Raw genomic sequence first — 20,141 nt, forward strand, 5'->3', positions numbered from 1 at the left:
CAGCAAAGGATGCTTCAAACTACTGAAATCAAAACTCAAACCACACATTACTGATATCATGTTCATTCTGCAACATGTCCCTTAACACCATTTTTAACAAACATGTTTGATTTAACACATGGAGGAAAAGAAACAGCTCCTTCCACCCCCCTCCTCCTCCACACAGCTGTATCTAAAGAAAAAAAAGCAGGTGTGCACTTCAAAAGCATTTTGGTGCTTTTGTCTTTAATTTGTCTTTAATCTGCCTCTTTATCGTGGGGGTGTTAAGAGCAGACCTTGTAGCCTTGGCTATGTAATTTGAATTTGTGTTTTTTTTTTTTTTTTTGTTTAAAAAGAAAAAACCTTTTGCCTTCAACTAATGAATTATTTCATTTCTGTCTAAATTTAAAATTAGTCATTACAGGGCAGTGGCTTTAATTAAATCCTCAACTTACAGCAGAAAGCAAATGTCATCCTTACAACACAACTCCAGTTAAACTATCTGCCCTGGTTGCTCTGCCAGGATTCTTATGTTTTCACTCAATAAATGAAAAGCCAGAGTAGCTCCTTAAATGAGAGTACAGTGAAATGAATCACTGTAGGAATCTCAGCATGGTAAGACTGTCTTTCAGAGTCTGGCTACATGATTGATTTGCCTTGATTAAACAGTGAATTGAGAGCAATAGGGTTTTACTAACAGGTGAACGCTGAGACAAGGACATGAAGTGGGGGTAGCTGGGTAATGCGCCTGTTTTGACAGAGGACGCTGTTCAGCTTCTGGCCACACACGGCTGGTTATCTGTATGGTTAGTTAGTGCTGAGCAGAGAGAGGGATGTATGAGTGAGGCGCTCCGGGTCTCTTGAGGAGATTGCATTTTGTCTCTGGGTGCATGTAGCTCAAGGTCTGACTGGCTCTGAGTTCATGGTAATGATCTTCATTCTTTGATCTGCAGTGATGAAGAATCATATAGAAAGAAAGGACACTTTATCAAAAAGGGAAAAAACAGAACTTCTCCCATAAGACTGAACATGCCTAGCAATCTCACTCTTAATTACTTCTTAAGGCCTACATACTGAGATATAGTTGATATAGTACAAAGTGTGCACCTCAAGAACAGGATAGTAAATTAAAACATCAACCTGTGTTTATGCAACATAGTCTAACTTTGTCCAAAAGTTACCTCAGTGACAACCCCTGCAGCGATGGTGGAGCCCACATATCGCAGCATGAAGCGGCCCAGTTCCTTATAGTCCTTGTACAGCTCCAATGACACCGGCCTCTGGGTCTGGATCTCCACGATGGCATTCATACCCTTACTTAAACACCTTAACAGGAAACACATACAACACAGTTAATGATTATTAGTATTAGTATGATTATCTTTTACCTGTCACATAATATAAGAAAAATCCAGATTTATATCCTTATTTCGAATACAAAACACAATACAACACTTACTTTGGTTTTTTCTTGAGGACCTCACCGCTGCTCTTGTGGAGAACGCTTATCAGTTTCCTAATGGTGGCCGGCTCACTCACTGTTTGGTAATGCAGCAATACCTACACCAAACACACACACACAGACACAAAAAGAAGAATCAAACATAGATACGGGGTGGAAAAGAAACAGAGATGTAGGCCTGTACACCCAACACACGAGCAAAAAAAAAAACCTTTAGGAGTATGACTGTGTGTTTGCTTGTACTGACCGGGAACCCCTGTGTGATGGGAACCTCGATATTGAAGAGAAGAATTCGGGCTCTGAATCGAGTACAAACTCGAATAGGCTCCTTGGGATCACAGAACACACAACCCACGCTGGAAGGAAGCAAGTTATGACTAAATATAACCAAACATACACAATCCAAACATATCCAACATGTAACACCAGGAAAATCAGACCTAAGAGCTTATGTTATATAAATAGTTAGAAACTTTCTGTTTACTTGATCTTGATGATGTCCATGCCAGTGACTGTCAGGCTGACATGGTCTCCTGCTGCAGCCCAGTCCAGAGCCTCATCATGTAGAGTAATGCCTGCGGTAGTGAGAGGCAGTTTAAGTCACACAGCTGCCACAGGATGGCAGTGTTTATCACCACTCTGTCAATACTCACCCACACTCGGAGGCAGGTGTGCTCATAGCTGATCTGCTATGCTAAACTGTTATTCATGTCAGCATAGCTTAGTGAAGAATCCAGACTGAAACGTTTTTTATAGTGTATGAGTCTGTATATTTAGTTAACTTAGACTTTTTTTTAATGAATTCATTGTTTGGATTTAACTTTATTTGTCCCTGCAGAGTACGAGTACCGAGACAATAAACCGCGTGCGCGCACACACACACAGCAGCAATGACACATCAGTGCATACCTTTGACAGTGCAGGTTTCATTGGGAGGCATGGCCAGAATCCTGTCGCCAGTCTGAATATAACCAGCCTCAATCTTTCCTGTTACACAGAAGCCTGAACCCTGGTCTGGCATAAGAAAATGCAATGTCAGCAAATTCATCAGAAATCAAAAGGGATATGAAGACAAACTGTTTAGTACACTACATAGACAAAAGTATTGGGATGGGGCTGTTTTTCAGGAGTTGGGCTGGGCCCCTCACTTCCAGTTAAGGGAAATCTTAATGCTTCAACATACCAAGATATTTTGGACAATGCTTTGCTTCCAACTTTGTGGTAAGAGTATTCCATCATGACTGTGGCCCAGTGCACAAAGCAAGTCCATAAAAATATGGTTGGGTGAGTTTGGTGTGGAAGGCCTTTACTAGATAGCACAGAGCACAGACCCACCCCAGTGAAAACCTTTGGGATGAACTGGAACAGAGATTGCAATGCAGGCCTTTTGGTCCAACATCTGTGCCTGACCTCAGAAAATGCTCTATTGCATAAATCGGTAAAAATTCCCACAGAAACACTCGAAACCCTTCCCAGAAAAATGAAAGATGTAATAGCTGCAAAGCTGGCAGTGTATTTGGAATGCGATGTCATTAATGTCCCTGTTGGTGTAATGGTCAGGTGTCCCAATACTTTTGTCTATATAGTGTATTTGTCATTGACTTTTACCTTTGAATACGTCAGAGACGCACAGTCTGAAAGGTTTGTCTATGGACCTCTGAGGGGGTTTGAAGGCATCTGCAGAAGAAAGCAGAACAGACAGAAGACAAAAAAGAGGAAGAAATCAACAAGGTGCGGGAAAGTCTAGTAAATGTAAAGTCTGATGACCAGAAATTGTGAATCATTTTCTCTGGTACTGGATGATTAATGCTTCAGTCTCTTTACTGGCTATTAGTCCAAAAGTCATGCAATGCTGCACTGAGTCACTTAATACAGTAATACAGTCTGGGCTTTGATGATAAAACATTTACCCCCTGGGGTGCTTTACATGGGGCTGTAAAAAGCCTCAAGGTATCAAGCTAACTTAATCTTTAACAATGCAGGTTCAGCACAACAAAATTAAATTTGTACTCTCTTCAGGCTATACACACTGAAAATATATATAACAACATATACTCTTATTCATATACACAGGCCGATACACATATGTGGTGGAAAAAATTTTGTATTTCATTTTTGTTTTTTTGCATAAACAGCAGCAACAACATACTGATGATAATATAGTTGTCGCCTATTAAACATGGAGCCCACGTCTCCTCATTCTACTGGAATCCCACACTCTTCCGGCATCGAACACTATCCACCTGTCAAGTGCAAGCAAGAGCAAGTCTCTGTAAAGTTGTGGGCACAACAGTTGCTAATTTCCCGAGTCCCATTCCATCAATTCTGTTTTCCTTCATGCCCACTTGTCAGTTTGAATTCAGTCTTTCACAACTGTTTTCAGTAGCAGTGAGTATTTACAGCTGCAAGAAAGGCCCATCATATTCGTATAAACAACGCTCAGCAGAATAATCACCTTCTCTACTCTTATGCTCGGTATATAGCTTAGGCTACAGTTTTGGCAAAATATGCTACTTCCTGTGCAGCTTTGAGCTTCAGACAGAGCAAACTCAACAAAGAAGCATTGCATTTATATTGAAAAGAATATGGCTGCAACTGGAATTATGAACGATATACGTACATTTTCACAGTGCACACTTGTCACCACAGTGACTGATGATGAAGTGAACAGAGCTATGGGCCTCTGGGACTGAGGAAACGACTAAGGTTTTTGGAAGATTTGATGTTCACTGGATTTTGGTTACTTGGATGACTTTGAATGTAGTGATGCAGTCACTTTAAAACCAGAGAGGTAAGTTATTGGTGGTTTTGATACAAATTAACATTAGAATTTAGTTGTTCTGTCTGATGATTTTTAAATAAGCTTTTTAATATTCACCACTGGTCTAGTCAACCGCAGGCAAACTACTAGATGTCACTTATGTGCAGGAATCCACAATGGAAAAAAGGGCAGACATGCAGCTTGTGCTTGTGTATTTTTTTTAAATTTCTCCCCAAAGAGACCTGTTTCTGATAGTAAAGGCTTTGGGCAGCTTGAACAATGCCAGTGTGCATTACCAATCTGCTCCAGCAGGCTGGGACCGGAGTACCAGGATGTAAGTTGCGACACTGAACTCCTGGTGGCAAGGTTCTCTCCTGACAGGCCGCTGGTGGGGATGTAGAAAACGTCAGACTCCTGGAAAAACATATTAACAGCAGATCAAACGAAAAGCTAGGAATAAGTCCTCTTGGCCAAATATAAAAAAATGGCAATTATTGCACAGATGAAGACTTTTGTAACCCAAGATGTCAATATGTGAGCGTGCAAACTTGCCTTGAATCCAGCCTGCTTGAGAAAATGGCCAAGTTTGGAAGTGATGTCCTGGAAACGCTCACGTTGCCAGTTTACCTTATTTATATATACACATAAAAGGAAAGACGACAGAGCCACAAAGTTTCCCAATCAGCACTGCTTTGAAATGGAAATATGTCAGCAAAATGCCAGTAAGTGTCAGAAAAAAACAATCCCTTACACACACAGCTCAGTAAGATCTTGAACTTTCAGCAAATATAAAAACCAATAAGAGTCCATTTTGTTGCAGTCCAAAATTTGGGAATGTATTAAATCTTTTGATACACAAAAATAGTCAATCTAAAAATTGTTTCTGAATATTATTCGGATCATATCAGGATTATTTGCAGACAGTCAGCGTTCTAAGCAAACCTCTAATGTGTCTGTGATATGTAGCAGTTCTGACCTGGTCCATCTTGTTGACAGCTACAGCCAGCTGAGTGACGCCAAGTGAACGCACCAACAGGGCATGCTCTCTGGTCTGACCACCTGCCTCGAAGCCTGCCTCAAACTCTCCTCGGCTAGCGTCCACCACAAGCACTGCCACGTCGGCCTGGAGAGAGAACCGAAGGGGAGAGAGAAGGATGCATCTGTTTCTGCTGAGGCAAACGTGAGTATTAAAATCACAATCACAACAAACTCAATTCAGCGGGCAATTTGACCTCTTAATGTATACAGTACACGTAAAATGTGATGGCTTTCATGAGAGTGACGGCCATGTTCAAAATAATTTCTAGCATTATCAAAGCATTAAACTAGAAACCACTGTGAACATGTCTCACACATAGGGCAAGAAAGGAACCCCAGAATAAATGTAATAACATACTAAAGTATCTACACGGAAACAACAGGTGAACCTATTTGTTGCTCTTCTTCAGTGATGAATATTTCAACTTGTCAAAGGTACTAAAAAGCAAAATACAGTCAAATATATCATACAGGCAGAAATGTAGTAATATTGAGATTTCTTTTTCTTTCTAAATTGATGAAAAACATGCCTGCTCAGTCTAAGAAGTGTTTTCTTGAGCCTAAGAGGAAGTGACAGACTGATACCTTCATGTTCTTCCAACAGAAACCCCTTAGTCACTATGTGATGAGGCTGAACGTGAGGACAGTCATATGGTAAAAAGAGAAATTACATTACCGTCTCTAAAACAGAGACAGATGAGCACACCCCAGCCTTCAAAAACACCCTGTGCCACCAACACCCAAAACCACAAAAGTTATTTCAAATCATGCTACAAGGTGTGGAAAGCTAAGGGGTTACTGACGAGTGGGGGTGGGTGGGGTGGTGAGGTGGGGGTGGAGGTTTGCAAAGTTTAAAAGATGCTTAGTGACACTGTAAGGACCAGTTCTGATCATGATAAGTTGTCACAGCCATAATTGCATAAATGTAACAATTATATTCAGAGGTATTTGAAGAAATTCTGCAGTTTTGATATTGCCCTCAGTCATATTATGATTCTGATAGTATTAGTTCTATGCACTGTGCAGGGTGCTTGAATACTTTGACGTAGTATACCTGTGCAGCTCCTGTGATCATGTTGGGTATGAAGTCTTTGTGTCCTGGTGCATCCATTAGGGTCACTACCTTTGAGACTGTCTCAAATTTGGTCATGCCCACATCCATTGTCACACCTCTGGTGCAAACAAAAAAAAAAAAACAAAAATACATAAGGGGATTAAAGAAAAAAAAACAACCAAACAAACAAATATATATATACACACACACACAGTTGGAAAAAAGCATCTGCAATGTAAACAATAATTGTGCAGACAGAATCATTTTGTACAGGACAAAATTAAGAGTGAGAATACTGTAAATAAAACAATCCTCGGTATGGTGTTTTCAGTGGCTGCAATGCCATACAAGGGAATGTAGATTTCAAGTGTCGGTCAATTTCAGTTCAAGAGCAATGTGTTCTAGTGGGCAAGGCTCTCAGTCTACTTTAAGTATTACGCATTTACTTCAGAAGTTACTGATAAATGAATACTGATTCCCACCCGAGTCACTTTCTGTTTCTGCCGTATTTCGCTTCCGTTTTGCTTGTGTAATAACAACAGAGAGGGGGCAAAAAGGGACATATTTTCTACAAAAGCATATTTTACATGTAAAAAAAATAAATATCTATGGTATTTACCATGAGTGATAAAACAGACACTCAGGATAATATTATCACCAATGGTACCAGTAACACCAAGTGTGTCAAGATACGTTTATCAACCAAAGCACACAGCAGGGAGAGTTTGGTAAAAAAAAAACTGCACTATGCAAGAGTCCTTGTCCTTCATTTGGACAGGACAACAGAGAATGTTCCTGACCATGTGCATTTGTCTGCTCATGCTGTACCTGTCCCTCTCCTCGCCGGTTTCATCCAGGACCCAAGCATATGCAAAAGAAGCCTTTCCTGCCTTCTTTGATTCCTGCTCATACTTGTGCATGGTGCGTTTGTTGACGTTACCCAGCAGATAAAGCAGGTGGCCCATCAGTGTGCTTTTACCTGCATCCACATGACCTGCAGAGACGAACAATAAAATAATGCCAAAGAGAAAGAGGTGGAAAGTAAAAGAGAAAAGGGGTGGGGTAGGGAGTTACAGAAGACACAAGGGAGGGATGAGAACAGACAGAAAAAGAGGAAGAATGTTATAAGGGTGATAAGACAGGTAGGGCAAGAGAGAAGATAAGACAAAAGGAAGCCAAAGACGGGAGTAGGAAAGAAACAGAGTTGCACAAGAGGGACAGAAATGGGAACAAGGATGCAGGGTGAGAGGGGGAAGGGAGAGGATCGTGGTAAAACGAAAGGTTTCAGAGGCTGTGAGAAACTAGAATCATCTGCACTTATGAAACTACCAAGTCACTTCTTCTGCTGTAACTGAGAATGAGAAAATATGATTGAGCAACTGCACTAGTCTGCATTTTGACTCATATGCTACAATTAAGCTTATACTTGTGCACAAAATGGGCTGATTGAAAATGAAAAGTGACTGCCCAGCATTAGAGATGACCATGTGTAGGAGGAACACAGTGTGGCAGAGTCACGAATGTTGTGGGAAAACTGGAACTTTCTGCACACATTTGTTGCAAATAGATTTTTGCAAATGTGGAAAAAAAAACTGTTGAAGAAATGCTCCTGCACGAAAAAAAATCATATTTTAGGAATTCACAGAACAAGCTCTCACAATACATGATACAACCTACAAATATGCAACAAAACAAAACAAAAAAATATTAAGTGACATAAAATGACTGCTGTTCTTCCTCCACTTTAGTTAGCAACTTCTGCTCTGAATGCACCAAAAATGGTCATTCTAAACTGCAACAGCAGTACCAGATAAAATCAAGAAGACCTCCTCTTTTGTACTGAACTACAGCGTGTGCACTGTAGAAGGGGAAAAACTGTTGTATGAGGATAAAAGTAGGCATCATTGTTTTCAATCTTGCCTGTGCAGAATCGACTTTTGCATGCCTTGAAGTTAACGTGCTATAAACTGAATAGGTGTTGAAGTCATGCGGGTTTTGTGGTGGCTTATGGTTGGTTATGTGTATTTCCTTCCTACCTATAACCACTAAATTCAACAGAGGTTTGCCACCCTGCCTCTTCTCCAGCTCAGCCTTGATATTGATCGTCTGCCGGGCCTTTCCAGAGGAGCGGCCCGGGGTGGGAACGGTGGAGGGCTCTTCCCCATTTGATCCTTTGGATGGAGTCTCAGGACGTTTGGATGTGGCCTCTGAGGCAGGGGCTGCTGTGGCATTTTCAGGGCTGCCACCCCGGCGTACTGAAGCAGCGACAACACCGTTCTCTCCTGTGCTGTGTAGAGAATGTGAACGAGTTTAAAACACTTCTCTTTAGTTAAACAGATTATAATTATAGCACATTTACAGTCCTAATTACTGTTCTGTACTGTTTTATGATAAGACTGTGTGTTAGTTACCTGGGAACATCAAAGCCCATGGTCTGCTTCTTGCCGGAGACGGTCATGCGGGCCACTTTGGGTACGACTTCAGAGTCCAGTTTATTGTGAGTTGCATCTCTGCTTTTAGCTAAAAGGAACAAAGGAACAAAACTGTACGCTTTCTCACAAACAAAGGTAACCATGACTCACATGAAGAGCATAATGCATTTTTTCCTCTTTAAAAAGGACATGGAAATTACCGTGAGCATATAAAATGCTTTATATGTATTGGTAAACCTTTGCTATGTCTTTCGTAACCAGGTTTCTCCCACAAGATTTTCCAATTTTACTGTTAAGACCTTGACTACTATATGAACATCATCTTGATGTAAAGGCTTGCAAATGCTTGTTCTGTTTTTCTAGTTCTGGGAAGAGAGTTGATAAATGCTGATTATGTATTCCAAAAGCATCGCAATAATTATGTCTTCAGTTGTTTTGTTTTCTTGTAAAATTAGTAACTTCAGCAAATTTGTTTTAACTCTGCCTGCATCTGTAAAACAGTGACACACAATCCATCGTAACATTAGACAACTACGAGATAGCTTATTCAGCAACATACACCACTGCTGTGTTAAGAGATCAATGTTAACACAATGCACTCTGACATTTTTCCAGGTTACGGCTGTGTGCCTTACTGGAACGTACATATAGATATATAGGGATATGAACGGAAGCGTATGATGCAATGAGTTGAGCTTCCATCTATCTGGTACTTCATATTCTGCAACAGTGAGACTTGCTGAGGTCATTGCTTTGTCATCCCAGTCCTAAATGGCCACAGACACCAGTCATATCAATCTGCTACTGATTCATTTAGACTGGGCTGCACAGCCGAGCCTACTGCACAGTGTGTGTGTGTGTGCATGTGTGCGGCAGTGACATCCTGGCTCAGAGAGGGTTAATTTCTGAAGTGGCCGTTGCCTCCCATCTCCACGTAAATAGAACAGTGTGACACAGCATTTCGCAGAATGAATCTTTTCAAAAGTGTCACCCTCAGCAAAGTGCAGGGCTGAAGGTGAATGTGTGTATCATCACACCATGCACACAACTGATTAAAGCAAACTTGTATATACTGCATATCCACAATATCCAAATACACAAAAGTAATTGTTTTGTTACAACTCTGAAAGTAATATTCATCATAAAATTTCCATCAGTTTTTTTTTTTCATTTTTTCTGCTAGTATCAAAACTCCTACACAGAGATTTTATGATTTATGATTTTACTTAAGATTTGAGTCTGAAAACACTAAAAAGTTTGACTCCTTTTGATTGTTTGTCTTTTAAAACAAAATTTTTTCTTCATCTTATGTCATAAGCTTGTATTTCTGAAAAAAAATAAATAAATAAAAAATCATACATACAAATAGTTTGTGTTCTCCTGTATGCTTCACACAGTTTATTCATCATAAAAAATACCCAGAGGGAAAATGAGAAGGAAGGAGGTGCGATTCAACAGAATTATTAATGGACTTTCTCTAACCAAGCTTTCTCTGAATGACTGGGTCTGCATTAGAGAAAAAGTCCCTCTCATTCTGAAACACTGATACACAACTGAGGCAACTCCCTAAAGAAGCTTTTAATCTTTATATATCAAGCGGCATGTATGTGCTATCTATTCCCGCAAACTGATCCACATCTGGTCAAAACTTTGCAACCAAGACAAATTAATATGAAATATATTCTTATTTTAAAAGGTTGCAGATTATTAAAACTGAAAGATGCACATAAAAAAATATAATGATGAATAATTGCATTTCTACAAAGGAGTTTGTGGAAACCGCCATATAAAAAAAGACAAAAAAAAAAACCACTGGTGAAAACTAATAGTCACAGATGGAATCCTACAGAAAAGGCATACAGTAACAGTCAGAGATCTTTAACACAGCTGTAATCACTGAAATATGCATCATCAATCTGCTATCTGTCCTGCAGTGAGCAGCAAAAGTACACTCAGGGGAATTTAGGTTCTTCCTGCAGCTGGGGGGCTTTTCTTGTCCCTATGACAGTGATGTGAAGGTTTCTACCACCTGTGTCAAACAAGACACCGGCCCGCTTGCAATGCACTTAAATGGAACATCAGCTGCAAAGCAAATGATCTCATTAGAACACACTAAATCATAAAAGGTCAATTTTTTGATTTCTCCTATATATTTTAACCTGGGGTAAAACAGACAGGCACACGCAACTCAAAACCCCCAAGGTCTAAATCAATGAACAGCCCCCTTTTTAACTACCCGACATGTTGCTCTCTCAAAGAACTCCCACACCTTTGCAAACAACAGACTACATAACTTTTTTGAGGCTGGCCTGGAGGCAGCATTGACAGGAGGGTGGCCTGAGAACAACTATACAGTGCAATCTTGCTGAGGCCTGAAGCAGGATCTCTTTACACTGTTTGGACTGGCAGGTAAACAGCTGGCATCCTCCCATCCAGGATTTCTCTAGTATAGGAGACCCTTGCAGTGAGTGAGTCATCTGTACACCTTAGCCTGAGGGCCCAACTGAGCACAGGATAAGAGGAGTCCGCCCAGGATATGCAAATACATCCCCACCAACCCCCCCATCCAAATACACACAACTATGCAAGCTGAAGTAAATTAACAAGGACTGCAGGTGAAAGTGCAGATAATGGGGTGACTGACAGTTTTTCTGGGGAAGCTATTTGTTGAAATGAGAGTAAGTTGAATGCTAAAACTTCATCTTGTATTCTGCATAACAGAAGTTTTAACTTTTAATGCCTTGGCAACTTTTAATGTCTTTAAATGTTTAATAACAGAATACTTAACGAGAAAATTTGATGGTTGTTACATTAAAAAAAACTAAATTGTAGTCAGACGTATTTGATGATGAGGCTCCTTGCCACTTGAGGCCGCTAAAGGCTGTGAAAGACAAGAATAAAATTTGAGTCAACTCAAACCTCAACAGGCCTGCCGTGGGGGGAAAAAGGGGAAAGATTTTTCACTGATTCAAGTATTGTAACTGAGTCTGAGCCAATATGACACTAATATAGGACACTTTTAGACTGGTTTTGTTCAGCTCTGACAGTTAAGAAAGCATCTTCAGGGATAGGAGCTATGTACCACTAAGTGTTAAGCGTATGAACTCACTCATTGGCATGACATGTTTGGTATTAAAGCCTACATACACAAACCTGCACACTTGCACATCTGCCTATTTCTGCTCTAATAATGAACCAAACTAAGAGTGCAAAACTCCATTCACATTTGAAAAATCAATGAGGATGTGAATAGGATGAGTGAAGGAAATGACACTATTGGCTGAAGGGAAAGCTTTGAGTAAGACCCATCTGACCCCTTTCGGGTTGAGTCAAACACATGCACTCACACCATGCCAGTAGCGTCACTCAAAATGATCTCCTCGTCCCCTACACCTACTCACCCAGCAGTCAAGCTTGAGTCATACCAACCACCTGAGAACTCTCACCTACTGTTTACAGACAGATTTCAAAATAGAGCTACAGACAGAATTATGTGTCTGACCCACAGCAGTTTAAAATATACTGTTAACACACATCTGGATTTCCACTGATTACCAAAATATTTTTTTTCATCCACTTTCCACTTAGTGTATAGAGCCTAGTTTTGGCTTGGTTTTGACATAACTGCACATCTGAGGTTTCCACAGAAGAAAGAAACAGGATATGAAAAAGTAAAACATTCCACTGGATGCAATTATAAACATTAACGCTTAAGCTTTCAAAAAAGTAGTCCATATGGTGGACACTCAGGAAAACTTCATACATGTGACAGATTCTGGATTCATCACCCACCCTGAAAAAGTCGAGATTTTCATAAATGTTTGGTGAGGGAAGAATTTCAAACTGGAGAAGAGTTGTGCGATGTGTTTAAGTTCACAACAAATCAGCCATGCAGTGAATTCAGCTCACTGCCTTCTTGTTATGCATATTAGTCAAGCAGCTGGATATGAACAGGAATTCTGCTCATATGCTGTACAAAGCTGACATGAGTCACACATTGTCTTGATTTTACTATTCAATCTGACATCAAGTTCAAAAATGATGGTAGAAATATTGTTGAAAACGGTTACACGTTTGCAGAGAGAGCAAATTACAAAGCAATGCTGAAAGGGGAGTCAAATGTGGGTTAAATCTCAACTTACAACTCCAACTTGGTGCAATGTATTACGTAGGGATGAGGTGATGATTTCAGACATAGTTCTAAAAGATCTCACCAATTGCCTCATTTGAACTGCACTGAAAACTGGTAAGTTTATAAGAAAAAGCAGTTTCCGAAGACATTCTCGATCTCAGTTGCCAGTTTAAGTCTTCTTCAACACAGCATGAAGCTCATTTTGTCAAAAATGGTCCAATTTAGAGTAAAACGGACAATAAAGGAGGGTATGCTTTAATGCGTGGCTACCTACCACAGTGTGTTCGCAGGTTCCAAGTCAAATCCAATCAGGATAGTGGCTTAGCAATGCGCACCTACCCCAGCTTCACCCTCTCGTTCAAATATGGTCACCTCTAGCTCAAAGAAACCAAGACGGCGTGAACCGTAATGCTAAATTTGACAGAGTGTAGTCAACAAACCAATGAGCGATGTAAAGGTGGTCCTATCCACTATTTATTATACAGTCTACATTGTAGTTGCTCTACCACGTGCAACCAAAAAAAACAAACTGTGCATACCTGTTCCAATCTGTCTCTTACTATTTTATTTGCCTTTCAATCTCTGCAAAGAGCACCTTTTTCCATTTAAATTATCAAAATTCACTCTTAGCCTTTTTTTCCCCCTGTAAACCAACTGCACCACAATAAAGCGGTAATTTTGATGGCGAGTCCAAGCGCACCTGCTTTCTTTTGACCACTTGATTTGAGAAAAATAGCATTTTCCAGTGCTGGCACCACATCACAACAAAACTATATTTGTGCAACGAGTCATGCCTTGCAGAAATGCAGAGCCTGTGAAGATACAAAATGATTTGATCTGCCAAAGCTTTTGACAAAGCTGTGAAAGTTGAGAGACATGATCAGATTTTCCTACGTAGGTGGTGTAAGAGACACGGAGAGTAAGACGATCGGCTGCTGTCGAGTCGGTGTGCGCTCGGGGTGGTGACATTTTCTCCAACAGTTCAGCTTCCTGCTCAAACCCACACAATGACTCGCCTTAAGAGGACAAAATTGTTGCTGGACAAACTCAACTATTAATGACACACAGTCATTTCTATATTTTCACAGAGTAAAATCTAAATATACTGTAGCTTATACCTTCTATCTTTACTCACAACATCCCTAATACACCCAACTATTCATCATTACGCTCCCATGACTACACACACACTTAGAAACCTGTCTGACTTGTGATGTTTGACTTGTCATTATTAACACTATCTACCCTTTATTATTTATCATTTGCCTCAGGCTCACCACCGTGTTTGACACCCTGAGGGTCCACTTCACTCAGCTTTCTGCACCTGTGTAAAGTTGAGACAGATCTATCAAATAGTCTACTCCTTCCTTCAGCGTGATCTCAAACATAAGGTGACAATGAGCCAGTGCGTGAAAATGACTAAACTGTGAAGAAAGTTTGACATCACCTCCTCCTGTGTCTTAACTACTAGTAAATAATACAGGCCGATGTTCTGACGACAACACTAAGAAGATTACACCCTTTTTTAGGGTTAACAAGACCGCTTGTGCAACAAGTCCTCACAGTTGTTGCTACTTGTACATGATGCTATCAACCAACCAGTTCTTGCCTGATCTTAAGCCTTAAACATTCATTTCTTTAAAGGCAAGATTCTCCATTCAAACCAATACCAATGACTCACACTAAAAATGTGAGCCACCGTAAGAAACTTTGGGCTAACCTAAAATAAAACATGCACACATTGCACCAGATACATAGTGCAGAGTTTACTTTCTAAAACGCTTCACTTCACAAAATGAGCTCTTATTCAACAACTAAACATTATTACAACAAAGCAGAGAGTTCATCTTTAAGAGCTGTATAAGCACACATACTCTATTCATGTTTCAGATTTAAATTCGAAAACAGAGTGCTGTTTTCACTGGCTACACAGAATTAGTTCAATAAAAACAACCCTAAAAAGACATATTTTTACACTGAAACACAGAAAAGCACACCCACGCAAAACCAGAGAGACACGCCCAGACACAGGTGCATTCAGAGTACATAAATTCAGTCATCTTTATTTGAAAATTGACAAATTAACTTCTGGCAGAGTGTGATGACACACCCATTCAAACATAGTAATATTTAAAGCTTGAAAGAACAAGAAAAACCTCCTTTACCTCAGTTCTGAAGAAATTAATTTTGACTCATTCTGTACACTTTTAATTCGCAGTAAACTTATTTATTTAATATCAAACACTTCACTTGTCTGAGTGTTTATGTGTGTGCCTCTGTCTGTACCCACATGCATGTGCGCGTTCTCGCTCCCTCATGGGAAAATCTCCAGGTGTCCTCGAAACCAAAATGTCTACCCCATGATCTCAAAAACAGGCAGCAGTAAACCAGTACAATGGTTAACTGATCCATATTCCAATAGCTGCAGCACACCTGCAAACAAAATCAACCTCTTTTTCTCTTTTGAGGGTTCATGCAACTCAACATTAGAAAAGCCATGCAAGGAGATATACTTTGAATTTTCCCTGGCTAAGGTTAAACTACTTGACTTTGATAGAAAATTTATCAATTAAAAAGCCAATGGCCATCTAAGCATAGAAAAATAAGACTCAAATTTAAAAAGAAAAACATTAACTACAGTAAAGGAGAAAATTGATCATAAAAGTTTTTAAAATTCTGAAACTTTACTAAGCTTTCAAGCTGCCAGTCGTTTATTTTTGATCCTGTTTGACTAAAACATGATTATTCTGTATTAGCAGCCTCTATTTATTAAAAAAAAAAGAAAGAGCAATGCTTACGTGCTGTAGAAATACTGTTTCTTTTTACGCGGTTATCTGCAGCAAGTTTATCATTCTATTGTACTATTGGTCCAAGTAGTTTCTTTACTCCACATGACTGAAGGGAACATAATAAGGAAGTCTTATAAGAACTGATGACCCTGAGTGCTGTATCTCTTTGAGTTTAGTTTAGTTTAGTTTAGTTGGTGGAGCAAAGGCCATCAAATATTCTCATCTCAAGTGAGTCAATTTAGCACCAACCTGTGCGCAACTGGATTAAGTGCTTGCCCCTCTACCTGGTGAAAGCTTTTCGCTGGTTAGCACGGACGATATCATCAGGTGATGGCGTGTCAAAGCGGAAAGGTGCAATTGGTGAGAGTGGGGTACGCTGTTCTTTGGTTTTGTCTTGTGATTTACACAGGAAAGCCTGGTAACCACTTCCTGTCCTCTGACCTCTTATTTTTCCCCTCAATATATTCCTCATCCTCTGCTTCTGTCTGCAGCTTTGAAGTGTTAAAGTAATCGCAAATACTGATGGTTGTGCAAAAACAGAAGAATCCAGCCCTAAGGCAACTAGAGTTGGAGAGGACAGCAAAGGGAGGTCACTGTTGTCAAAGTGACAAGGGTTTGCTCCATCTGACTGGGCCATAAGTGCACTCAGATCAATAGTCTCCTTCGCTTCAGGCTGCCTTGAGTTTTGGTGGTATGGTTTGTGGTTGGTCCCACCCTTTATAGTACTTTCTGCTAACACACCAGCGCTCTCTGGTTTTGCTGGTAAAAGGAGCGAGCTGAGAGAGTAATGTGACCCATTTGAGGTGGTTGAGGTTTTGCCTTTGTGTGCAGATGCCAAATGTGACAAAGAGAGCGGATCAGAGATGCCAGGTGGTTGTTTCAGTGCATTGGCTGGAGATTCAGTGCTGACAACGTGAGGGGAAGCTAAGGAATTGGTTTGATGCTGCAGGGCGAGCTGAGTCAACGAGACAGTCGCACCTAAGCATGCAGGAATAATGTTTGTTGGTTGAGAAAAGTTGACGGTGTTTGCTAGTCGATTGGTGCCTTGTGATTGCAGCTGAATGTGTGTATTCTTGTTTTGGTGCTGTGAAGCGAGCTCAGACAGAGAGAGTGTTTGTGCTGGTGTAGATATCATCTGACACTTCACAGAAGTAGGGACGGAGTCAGTGATAGTTGTTGGGCTGCGGTTTGAGTGTTCCTGGATTAAATCAGCCAATGATGGACTTCCCTTAGGATCAACGATTGTGGCTTTGAATCCAGTCCCAGGTCCTGCTGGCTGCAGATTGTTCTGGAGGACAGAAGTGAGACTCCCAAACCCAGGAGGAGGAGCCAGAGAAGAGCTTGCAGCAGTTATCTTGGGGTTGTTTAGTGACAGACTACTGAGTGAAACTGAAAGGAGGGATGAAGCTGAACTTTGAGATGATGAAGAGATGTTTAACGAAGCCAAAGTTCCTAATGAAAGACTATTCTGATTGGACATAATGGACGGAGGTGAATTAGGTCCAATGGTGAGAGCATTTAACGAGGGAACACCTAAACCTCGGCTTGCGTCAACTGTTCCCGCCTTGCTCTTCTGCACATGCTCAGACATGATCTGTGTCAGACTGGTAGCACTAGCATCTGAAACGTTTCGATGGATAAAATTTGGATTTTCATAGCTGCTAACCACTAGGTCAGAATTATGTTGTGATAAAAGGTCATGCAAGTTTAGTGCACTTGCTTGCACAAGTGGCTGAGTGTGTTTGCACCCATCATGGGGTTTATGTGCCTTGGATGTAATGCCTGTGTGAGAAGCAGAAAAGCAGGCTCCTTACCTTACAAAAGCCAATTGCAGTTGTCGAAGAGGAGACACAAGAGGACCACAGAACAGAAGCCAGATGAATCATATCATAAACAAGAGAGAGAAGAACAGAAAGAAGGCACTTTGTTAAACATTTGTATTTGCTTGATCGTGTGAAAGGAACAGTGAAATGGCCTGGCTGTCAAGCTTTCATGTACCCAATACTAATGCACATTATTTAAATTGATCTTTCGTTCAAGTATATTTTGAAGAACGCACAATAATCATTCATCACTCCATTCTACAACAGTCCTTGTTTCTTAACCCAGGCTAGCACAGCTGCTCAGTGACAGTCTCTCATTCAGTGTGTTGCCCAGTCGCACAAATAAGAAGCCAGTGATGACTAACTATTACTAAACCATTACAAGTGTGTGAATGTATCAGTAATCTTTGGTTGTATGACTGACACTGGCTGGTTGGAAAATTTTAACATATCACCCAACCGTATTGCTTTATTATATTGTTAATATCATTCTAAAATTCTATTACAGTCAAAATATTATTCAAGATGTAATCAAACAAGCTCAGCTTTGGGATGATCAAAATCACTTGATGAGCAATGTTGAGCAATCTATACTTAACTACTTAACTGTTCAACAAGTAATACAAAACGACTGGGCCTTATTTTGTACATTAAAATCACCCTGTATTTGTGAAACAGAAAATCATTCTTTTAAAAAGGAAACTAGATCTATTAGAAGCTATACAACAATTAAAAAGATAGCTACTAATTCTGAACTAACTAACTGCAAAATAACTCAATCATTATGAGCACTGGATAAAAATCTTTTCATATAGTGTGCTCTGTTTGGCAAATAACTGCAGAGAATGTTCAAACTACAGTGGACCAGTTGAAGATCACAATGTCCTGACCAACAGCATAAGCTCCTCCAGGTGTACCTTTCTCAGCCACAGCCTCTTGTTTGGTTCTTTGAGGAAGTGGGACTTGTTCACGGACAACCCTCGCTACTGAAGTCATCTCTTCACTTGTACTTCTGTTAACTGGCGCTGTCTTGGTGTCTTCAGACAGGACTGCATCCAGGGCCCTCTGTGGGTCAAATCCACACCTTATGGCGGCCTGGGTCAGGACTGAGTCTGGCACTGCATCTCCCAGCACAGTCCGCATGTGGTCCAGGCAGGAATACAGCTTGGCTACCAAGTACAACACATTTTAGACACAGACAATGTACTTGTGATCTAGAAAAAATACATTAATGAAAGAATAGATCAAGAAAGTAAAAACAAAACCACTGATCCAACAGGACCTCAATGTCTTCTATTATCACATTTTCGAACGCAAAGCTCAAATATTACCTTGGTCAAGAGGGTCAAGGTTGTGGGTGATGGTAGGGGACATGGGTACAGCCTCATCTTCATATTCTTCCTCTTCTAAAGGCTCCTCCTTTGGTGCTTGCCTCTCTTGACGTGAGTAGATGAACTGATTTGCTGTATAAAAAACAATTTTACTTTTTTTTTTTTAAACTAGCTGATGTGATACCTGATTAATCATTTATAATTTGAGCTGTCATTTAATCACATCAACCAATTATCAAAATTTGAAAATTCAAATAAACTAAAAAAAAAAAAAAAGCTTCTAATATTTCCATTAATGTGCTGTAACTTGCTACTGTTCTTCGTACCTGATAAAAAAATGTGCGGAAAAAAATTCTCAAAGATTATTATTACCTATTTATCAGTAAACACAAACTTGTTGTGCCAAAGAGCCCGTCCATAGTTCTGAAATCACTGTTACCAACCTGTTGCTGGTGATATGCAGTAGTCATCATCCACAGACTGTCCATACATGTCATCATCTTCAAAGTCTAGAGAAAAAAAACGGTGTAACCAGGGTTCAAAATGTTTCCCACACTCTACTCTAAACAAACACACACCATGTACAAATTCAACTGAAGCGAAGAGAAAGAGTCTTTTGACATAGTCGTCACTTTGCCTTGTCAGCAACTTTACAGAATGCATGTCAAACTTTAACGTTATACTGGGAGTCAGGTATCATTATTAAATTACTACTACACCGTTGGTTTTACAAACTGGGGGGTTCGTAAAGTCAGGGACTGTCAATAACCTGTCAAACAATGAATTAGAAGCGTGTAAGAATTATTCCAAAACACTGCAATGTTAGCCAGCTAGCTAGGTAGCTGTCCTTAACTTTAATGAACCCAAGCTACCAACCACATCAGCTGTGGACACGCCACATCAGGCTTTAACATTATAACCTTAACTTGAATGCTTGAGCATATACGTAACAGCTAGTCACTGGTATAAAGTGCAATTCATCTTTTGCCAGGTGCCAAGCAACGTTATCTTGCCACCTAACCATCTAGCATTAGCTGTTAGTGCTACAATCAGTCAGTGAATGTTAGCTTAGCGGCTACCGAGTATAGCGATTTGAGGCCTTGCTATGAACTTTAAATTGACACACCTAGTTTAAGTTATCTACCTTCATCGTAGTTGTAACCTCGAACATTTCTATGCCGAGACATTATGCTTATGTATCTTCTCTCGGCCCCAGCGTAAATGTTTTTCGGCTCACAGACTGTTGTGACATGTGTCTCACTGCCCGGCTGCCATTGCTGCTGCTGCTGCTGTTGTGTAAAATTACGGCAGCAAGCACGTCAGATTTGAGCCTCGAAAAT

General features: G+C 40.3%; 1 protein-coding gene across 2 annotated transcripts; it reads right to left on the reverse strand.

Moving 5' to 3' along the window:
* Positions 1-291: 291 nt before the first annotated feature.
* Positions 292-20,141, reverse strand: hbs1l (HBS1-like translational GTPase). Of its 2 annotated transcripts, XM_046372390.1 has the most exons (18): positions 19,946-20,118; positions 19,245-19,310; positions 18,802-18,933; positions 18,388-18,639; positions 8,706-8,814; positions 8,331-8,581; positions 7,123-7,288; positions 6,295-6,412; positions 5,179-5,325; positions 4,755-4,829; positions 4,499-4,616; positions 3,050-3,118; positions 2,351-2,455; positions 1,926-2,016; positions 1,689-1,797; positions 1,439-1,539; positions 1,161-1,305; positions 292-926 (listed from the first exon to the last, which is right to left on the reverse strand). In XM_046372390.1, exons 1-18 carry the CDS (start codon positions 19,986-19,988, stop codon positions 915-917), a joined length of 2,109 nt encoding a protein of 702 aa, XP_046228346.1. In that variant the 5' UTR covers positions 19,989-20,118; the 3' UTR covers positions 292-914. The 2 variants fall into 2 exon arrangements, with proteins under 2 accessions (XP_046228346.1, XP_046228347.1); XM_046372391.1 differs by lacking the exons at positions 292-926; positions 1,161-1,305; positions 1,439-1,539; ... (9 more) ...; positions 8,331-8,581; positions 8,706-8,814 and adding an exon at positions 14,895-17,456 and having other exon boundaries at positions 19,946-20,141.

Source organism: Scatophagus argus, chromosome 19, assembly GCF_020382885.2.
Source record: "Scatophagus argus isolate fScaArg1 chromosome 19, fScaArg1.pri, whole genome shotgun sequence".
Lineage (NCBI taxonomy): Eukaryota > Metazoa > Chordata > Actinopteri > Scatophagidae > Scatophagus > Scatophagus argus.